The sequence below is a fragment of the Hippocampus comes genome, unplaced genomic scaffold (assembly GCF_001891065.2).
Source record: "Hippocampus comes isolate QL1 unplaced genomic scaffold, H_comes_QL1_v1.1 scaffold39, whole genome shotgun sequence".
In the NCBI taxonomy this organism is placed as follows: Eukaryota; Metazoa; Chordata; class Actinopteri; order Syngnathiformes; family Syngnathidae; genus Hippocampus; species Hippocampus comes.
In genome coordinates, this window is record NW_017842054.1 from 1,686,400 (window position 1) to 1,695,447 (window position 9,048).

Below are 9,048 nucleotides of genomic sequence, written 5' to 3' on the forward strand. Positions count from 1 at the left end.
CATTCCCTCCTCCTATGATTTTTTTTTTGGTTTGGGTTTTTTTTCCCCCCCTGCAAGGTTGTGCAAAGTGTCCAAATGTGATTGGATGCGCGAGCTTGTCAGGATTTAAGGAGCATTCGGGCTCACCAAGTCACGCTAAAAGTTTCAAATAAATCTCCAATGCTTCACTTCCTGTAAGTGTCGCATACAAATTACTTTTCATAACCAACATCACAATTGACTCATTTTGCAGGCTGCAAAAGTGGCTGAACTCATCCATTCCATGTGATATTTTTTTTTTTTGCCCCACTAGAAATCCCAGCGAGGAAATGCAGGTTGATCAACAGCAGCTTATTTTAAAAAAAGTTTTTTTTCAATTGGTGAAAATGGTTGGCATATATTGTACTGTGCCCAAAGAAGATTCCATTTTTGGGGAATGAAACAACATCACATGTATGCAAATCAGCCGAGTCCTGGGATGCCTTCTGCTGTTGAGCTTGAAACCAGACCGACGGCTTTACTTGTTGTTGTTTGTTTCCGACTTGTTTGAAATGTCAAAAATCAAATCGGGGATTCCCCAATGACAAGATCGTCGGAACGCCGCTTTACCGTCTTCCAATGCTTACTTTGCATCGAGACAGCCAAATCAATGACCACTTTGAGGTAAACGTAAAACTATTTTGTAGCCATGTTTATCCTGATTAAAAAAAAAAAAATTGGATTTGATGATATGCACTTAAAACGCTAACTCAGCTCATGAATGTTTTCAAAATTCAGTCCCTGGAATCTTTTGAATATCCCCCCAATGTAACTTGACTTGTCATGGTAGCTTGAAATGTGTCGAGCATGAGAATACCCACAAAAAGTGTCCAGAAGCCATGTGGGAAAACACCCTGGCAGTCTATCAATTTATGACCCATTTGGCAACATCCAGCTGCCCCTTCTGCTTCTCCTTCGGCTCGAGACTTTGTCCAAATATGAAGAATGTATACTTGACAGATGGACCTTGCTGGAGTTTCTTTCAAACTTGCTCTCCTCCCATCGGCCTCCTTCCATTGGTCAAGCCTTCGTCTTTTGCTCGCTGGAGTTTGCATTGACTTCAATTCCTCCTCGGCACCATGTGTACTGTACCTTCAAAGGAAGACAATCGATTTTTCATTTGCACACATATTAAATCTCATGACGTCATGATCAAACAACTCATGTTGGTGTGTGGGTTGTTTTTGTTTTTTTTTCTGAATCTTTTTCTTGATCGCCAACATCATTTTTGGGATGAGCGCGGCTTCAACCCCAACCTGCGGGATCTCATTTTAGCCTACCAGGGGGAAAAAATGCGTCACAATGACAATCAAAAATGTGTAATCAAGACTAGTGTCGTCCGGAAAACGCACAAGCACCTTGGAACTTTGCGGTCGTCTGAATTCCTTTTCAATAAGTGTATGTACTTGTTTTAAATATAAAAAAAAAGTACTTGGCATAACTTTGTAATGATGAAATATCACTGGGGGGGGGGAATAAACAAGCACGTTTCTAACCTCCCGTCGTATGAAAACCATGCAAGTGCATTTTTTTCAGGGGCGGGGCCAGCTTGGTGGAGGCGTTCCCTATGTGTGACTTACAGCCAATGAACGTCCGGAGCTGCGACTCCACTGCCAGTCACATTTTGCCTTCACTCACTCAGTCAGTCCGAAAATCAGACTCGGTCGGTCCGAGCTGCTGCCTTGCAGTGTCCCGACGTCGGCGTGTGTTTTTTATTCGGCGGCACTTTGTGGAGCTCCTCTGCGGGGAGAGGCTGTACAATCCTCGGCAGTGTTCTGAGACTGTACGGCCCTGGTTCCCCAAGAGAAGAAGTGACCGGCGACCCTCCGTCGCGCTCGGAGCCGACTCACCTTCAACTCTTGGAGCGGACTAAAGTCGTGCCGTCAGCGCCGGACACGCACTTTGAAATCTTACCTTCAGTGTGTTTTATGATTTTTTTTTTTTAATTTCAATTTTTTGCTCTGTTTTTGGTTGTTTGGACACTTTGGCGGACTTGGTGAAAAGATGACAGCCGACAAGGAGAAAAAGAGGTAAGACCACTTTGAGTTAATTTAAAACTCGTCTTTAAACTCAATCTTTGTTCTTTGGCTTTTGACTCAGCATGAGACTTGGTTGTAGTTGGGACTGTTTTTGTGCTTTTTACCGGATATTAATTTGTGGTGTTATTGTTTGTTGTGATATGACTTGTGTCTGCTTCGTGTACAGCGGTTTGTTTTTGAAAGTGACCTCGAAGTACCGTTGGGTTGATTTAGAAATGTCTTTGAAACCATTTGGATGAGGAAAACGTGTCACGCCGCTCTTGTTTGCTTTCAAGTGCGCGAGCGTGGCTTTGAAATGCGCAGACGCGGAGGTAGAAAGGATCAAGCGAAACTTTTTCGGGGCACAAAAAAGTTCGTTTCTGAAGCCCAACTGCCCAAACCAACGAACGCAAAACGTCTGACGTCACAACCCTTGAACCATGTCATCATTCCGTCGATTGTTTGTGTTCTTTGAGTTCGCGTTGCGTCATGATGCAGGTTGAATATTTGCACCTGATTCCCCTCCAGTAGCAAACGAGCTCTCATTTTGATGCTTCGTTTCGCGACAACGGCGCGTCTTTCTTGCTCTTATGAAAGCTTCCGAGGCAGTCGATTATGAGTTTGATTTCTAAATCCTTATAAGGAGAAGAAAGGTGAAAGATGTGCTCACAATCGTCCCCGACCCCCTCCCCAAAAAACATTGAAATATCAAACACAATTAATTTTTTTATTGCCCGACTCCACGATCGGCTTCGAATATACGATCTTTGCACTCTTCGGAGGATATTACGTTCATGGATAAAGGTCTCTTGTGGAGTTTAAAAAAAAAAAAAAAAACGAAAAGGAGCAGCTGTAAAATAATTCAAAAGTGTCCTTGTGGCTTTGTCCATTTTTAGATGTTATGTTTTTTAAAATCCCTTTTATCGAAATGTTGATTGGGCTGTAATACTTGAGAGTATTTATATGCGTGTCAAAGCCGTCGGTTGGAATAATAATCATGTGGGTGGTTAACCTTTGCATGAGGAGAAAGTGTGTGGATGTTCCACCCTTTTCAGCTGTCAAATGTGTCAAACCCTTTTAGCGGGTGTGTCAAAAGTCAAAGTGCTGAATTGTGGGTGGGGAAAAAAATGTAGGTGTTGAATCCTTTCAGCTGGGAAATAATGTGGATCTTGAACCGTTTCACCTCATTAAAAACCAAAAGGTCTGGCTGTGAAGTCTTGTTACCTGTAGAACTGTGTGGGTGTTATACAACTTTGACCAGCAAAAGTGTGGGTGTTGACCCGACCCCCCCAACACACACACATTACGGCATTTTCGTGATTTGATTTGTAGCCAGTCAACACAAAAGATGAAAGGAAGGAAATTAAAAGTGACATTCCATGAAAATGACCTGTTTAAAAAAATAATTCTCAATAGAATGCGTTGGTTGTTTGCATGAGAAGCTTCTGGATGGATTTTGTGGCTGTGATGCCGTGGTTCAGTCTGTCCTTCACGTCGGAGAGGACATCATCTTCTTCTTTGTTGTTTGTTGTCTCTTTGAAGACGCGCAATCAGGTCGCATTTGTTGCCACTGAACCGCCTGTGAAGAGCAGGTACTAACTCCTCCAACACACACACATGCACACACACACACACACACACACTGGAGCCTCTGTGGCTCATTGCTCCTCCTCATGGGCGCCTTCGGCCATTTCAGGGAAGCTGGCGGATTCCCTGAAATGTGCGAGGCCATGTTAGATTCCCTGGACTCGATTCGTGGAGTTGATATCCATCGGGGGTCCAGTTGAAGGTGGCTATGGTGAAGCTAGCGATAACAACGGCAGCATCCAACGCTTGGAAGTTGACCGGCTGCCTGCCGGGATGACGCCAAGTTAGCGCCAACGTCGCGTGACCTTTCTCGTTGCTCCACGTGTGACATGACGAGCCGTTTTGCGCACTCGTAACGGCTTTCGCGGCGTCATCTTTGAAACGCAACTTTTGTTGTTTACATGACAAAGAAGCATAACTGTGGCGGTTGTGTAATGAAAGAGCGATGCGACAGAATATCTTGAAGCCCTTTGTTGTCACCGTATGGGTGCAGATGCAGCAAAATAGAGCCGAGAAAAACATCGACAACCAAGAATCAAATGATCTGAATGAGGAAAAAAAAACATGACTGGCAGGCTCAGCGTGGCCTGAGAGTCTCTTAATCGTGGTCACCGCATATGGCGCATTCCAATATTTTTTTTTCCTCTTGGTGACAGAGGCGCCCCCCCCCCCCCGTGTCAATGTCGGCGGTACAATCCCAAAGTTTTTCAAATCCATCCGAGAGACCCCTTTTGTATGAAGATATAAATCACATTTGCATTCGAAGCTTTTGCAGTCCGGGCGCTCGGATGGCACTCGGATGGCACTCGGATGGCACTCGGATGGCACTCGGATGGCACTCGCCTGTCCTCGTGCAGCGTCTCCCGTAGGTGTCGTGTCATGAAAGCAAGGATGAAATCAAGTGATGCAAAAACGGTTTTGGAATCCATCTCATGACAAAATCAAGTGTTTTCAGATTCCTCAATTTGTCAATGGGATGCCACTCCCTGGCTGAGTTGTGTTGCCAGTTTTGGTGTGAAGCGTGCCATGTACGCGTGCGTCCAAGTTAGCCTGGAGTGCATCACTGGCGCTATTTTTACCCCCCCATCAGACAAATGCGTTTTGTTTTGCGAACGGGAGTTGAAAGCCGAGGGCAGAATGTGCAAGGTGTCGCATGACGACAGACAAGTTGATCAAAAGTGGCGCCGGGCCGACGGGAAGTTGCGTCGTCGCCCGGGAGAAGCTTCCAGAAGGCGGCGATAGGCGGCGAGCTTTGATCCCTTTGGCCCACATCGACATCAGGCCGCCCCTCTCATTATTCGAGTGCCCACTGGGGAGCACGTCAGAAAGATTCACTTCAAAATCATCTTTGCTCAAAACCATAAACCACGTTTAGAACCCAAATCCTAAAACCTGAATTTCAAATCCTCACCCTATTGTGAGACTGAAACTCCAAACTATGCTTAAAACGCCAACTCTGGCTTGAAAAAACCCAACTTGATTTTGATACCCTACAGTTTGAAAAACAAGTCCTTAAAACAGTGAACCAGGCAAAAGCCCTCCTTTGAAACACAAACCGGGGGCCTCACACTCTCATTTTAGAATCCCTCTTTCATCTTCATCAGCTGGGATGCCAGAGTAGGAGTTCGATGCTCCCTCTTACGAGTCCCATCAAGAGCGGCATTCTGGACCAACTGGAGATGCTTGATGGAGGATTGGCTGACTCCAAAGTCCCAAGTGCATGACAGTCATCCGACCGACAACGGTCCCTCTCTTTGGAACGACTCCCCCGCTGAACGCTCGGCAAATCCCCTCGCTGCCCATCTTGAATCCTCGCCTTCAAACTCATTTTTATTCTTTGGCTTTTGACTCCTCATCAGAATTGGTTTTGAGTGTGTTTGTGCTTTGCTATTTGTTGTTTTATGATTTGTTGCATGAATTCTTTTTGCCGGAGCACTTTGTAAACAGCGGCGGTTGTTTTTAAAGTGCTTTAGAAATACAGTTGAATTGACTCCTGACCTCATCTACAAACCCTATTTTGAAAAGCGCTTCCTGTTTAAAAATTCTCACCCTCCGGGCCCCCTTTTGAGACCCCGACCCTCGTTTACCCTCTTGAGCAGACTTGTCCAACCTTAAAAGCCTCCTTTTTAACTGTCTCGAAACCTTAATTTGAAACCTTCGCTCTTATTTCAAACCTTCATTTGGCCGCCGAACCCGAATGTGAAAGCTTCGGCCTTGTTTCAAGGAAATCTTCATTTGTTTGAAAGCTTCATTCAGCCTGTGCTGAAAAGCAAGACGATCCTTTGAATATGTGAAACCTTATGAAATACAATCTCCCCTCGTTTTTATTTTGTTTATTGTTTTAGTATTCATAAATTAGAAAGGGAAAAAAATGAAATACTCATTTTATATAAAGGCTGTAGCATATGCAAAGTGTTGTGATGACTTTCCTGATGCCTTGTGCAGACGGTACACGAGGGGTCACATTAATTTTTTTTTTTTTGTCAGCACCCATATGAGATCAATATTTTTTTCCATCACCTTACAGCAGTCACCAACTTTCTTTTTTTTTTTTTTTTTTTTTTTTTTTGGTGGCCCAATTTTCCTTTTCCGTCCCTTTTGTCTTTTGTTCCAAAGGCGTAACGGGGACATTCTTTCTAAATGCAAAAAAAAAAAAAAAATGAACAAACATGAATTCAATCGGATTCACTTCCTGGTTTGGTCCAGAACGAGCCACCAAATGGGCAATACTGTGGATCTTTGTTTTCCAAAGTAAAAGCAGATCTTATTTGGATTCAAGACAAAGATCGTTTTGATTTCAGGGAAGATTACAGAAATCTCTAAATTTGTATTTGTTATTGAGCAGCTGAAAAGAAACAATTTCAAGTTAAAAGCAACAAAATCTGTATTTGTTGATTTTATTTGCTCATCGATAATTTGTCAATGAATCGATTAATTGTTGCACCTTCTCAAGACCAGTTTTGGTGAACAAGTCAACGATTTGTTCAATGCGTCATAAAGCGATACCAAACTAGCAACTGTAATCGGTGAATGAATTGTCATCACAACACAATTTTGCAATACACGTGAATGCAAAATAAATGTACATTTCATTTTTTGAGTGATAGACCAAGAATCATGTCTTAGAAAAAAAAAATCTTGGCCAGCTACAGCCCCAGCGTCGGCGAAGTCCCGACAAAAGGCCGATGCGTTGTGACGTGCTTATCGGTTTACCTCTGTGCCTGGAATTAATATGAAATATGTCCTCCGGACTCTCACCGCGCACGTTTTCAGCCTGACGTCACGCGACCCGACTTGTTAATTAGCAACCGGCCTGGACCCATTACCGAGACGTGCTCGCTCGGCGTTGGGAGATGTTCTCATGAATTTTTTGGCGGAACATCTCGGGAAAAGAGTTTTTCAACGTGTGCTCGCAATCAGGAAGCGTGAAATGAAATGCAGAGAGCGAAGTAACGAGGCTTGAAGTCGACATGTGAGAAACGTTGACGCCTTTTCCCGATGCCAAGGCCTCTTGATTGCGCAAGTGCGCCATTACACCAGTCGGGACCAATATCCATATATGTGTGTGTGTGTGTGTGTGTGTGTGTGTGTGTGTGTGTGTGTGTGTGTGTGTGTGTGTGTGCGTGCGAGGGCATCAAGGATGCGGCGTGTGCAAGTGGGCGAAAAGAGAGTTGCGGAACGTCAGTGTGCAAGAGTGCGTCCATCAGTGTGTGTATTTTGATTCCGTCGGCGCCCTTGCATCTTCTCGTTTGGTATTCCGCCTCGCTGCCTGGCTGATGACCGCCACCTGTGCCCCCCCCCCCTCCCCCCACGTCCCCGGCCAAGAGCCTCCGTTTTGGACTCAATCGGCCCGTCTTGTGTGGGTTTGTTTATTTGTGTGATTATGTGTGTAAGTGTATATGAATGTGTGCGTGTGTGTTTGCGCGAGCGCCCTTGTCTTCGCTCTCATGGCCTATCGCAATCATTAGCAATCTCCTACATCGTTCTCAATCTGGGGCCCCACACTGGGATAGCTGTTTGTCTGGCTGCGTGTGTGTGTGTGTGTGTGTGTGTGTGTGTGTGTGTGTGTGTGTGTGTGTGTGTGTGTGTGTGTGTGTGTGTGTGTCTTTGTTGGCTGTGTTTCCAGAACGCCGTGTTCCACGGGATCACAGATAGCCCGAGTTGTATTGTTGCCGTGTTTGTTTGTGTCGGCCAGGCCCTAAAGTGCAGGAAAGCCAACTCCAAGCAAGGAAAGGTGTGCGCACGCACGTGTGGGTGTGTAAAATATGAGAGAGAGCAAGGTATTGTATTTAGAATGAAAAGCAGCAAATGTGTGTTATTTTTGTCTTTGTTCACATTACATGAACTGATGCCCACTTGGACTTGATTGTATATTTTTTTGATGTAGTCAATCACAAAATCAATCCAAATGAATGCGAGATGGCTTCATGAGTCAATAAATGTATTTTCAATGTTGAAATTAGAATTTTTTTTCCTCCCATATGAGGCTTTGAGATACTTTTTTTTTTTGGACTGCCTATTATTTGACTGCATATTATAGTATTGTTCGTAGATTATTATTCTTATTGTTAAGGAATAATGTGGTAGAGGGAAAAAAATAACGAGGACAGATTTGGTTGTTGGTCAGTGCTAAAAAGTCATCGAGAAACGTGTACTTGGATCTCTGATTCAAACAATTCTGTAAAAATGTTTGACCAGTTTTATTAGAGTAATTGCTGTTTTGTTTTTTTTAATCGCTTTTCAATTGTGCATGACCACCCTACTTTCCCAAACCAAAATAGGAATCTTTCACAATTGTAAAGGACAAAACATGACCACGAAATAAGTCTGTTTTGCGAAGAACTGCTCACATTGGGCAGGCTCGCTAAGTTTGGAGCACAAGCGGCCATTTTGAATCCAAGGCAATTGTGTTTTGGCATCCCTCACCGACATTTTGTTTCACTTTGTTCCCGACTGAAAACAAGTCTGGCAACAATTTACACACACACACACACACACACACACACACGCAGCACGCGCACACACACACACACACACACCTGCTGTGTTTTGGGAGTTTTATATAAATATATATAATTACAACAGGAACAAGGTCGTGTGTGTGTGTGTGTGTGTGTGTGTGTGTGTGTGTGTGTTTGAATGTAAAACACTGGAGCACATTCTTGCAGGTGAAGGTCCCATTTCACTCTGCTCGTTCACATGAATTATGGTGTGCGTGCGTGTTTGCGTGTAAATGAGTGCACGTGAAACTGCACACGTGTTGGTTATCAATACACTTGATCCCCTGTCGTCTAACACACACACACGCACACACACACACACAAAGGGCCAAACGCCATCCACGGAGTCATTAGTGAGCATAGACCAGAGCCGACGTCACCATATTGTTTTCATCAGGCTGCGTGCGCCGCCATTATCGTCCTCT

General features: G+C 44.3%; 1 protein-coding gene across 2 annotated transcripts in view; it reads left to right on the plus strand.

Moving 5' to 3' along the window:
• Positions 1-1,648: 1,648 nt before the first annotated feature.
• epas1b (endothelial PAS domain protein 1b) overlaps positions 1,649-9,048 on the plus strand; it is a 29,589-nt gene continuing 22,189 nt past the window's right edge. For both annotated transcript variants that reach the window (XM_019860119.1, XM_019860121.1), the window contains exon 1: positions 1,649-2,048. In XM_019860119.1, coding sequence (XP_019715678.1) covers positions 2,023-2,048 — 26 coding nt within the window. In that variant the 5' untranslated portion in view covers positions 1,649-2,022. The remainder of the gene's footprint in view (positions 2,049-9,048) is intronic.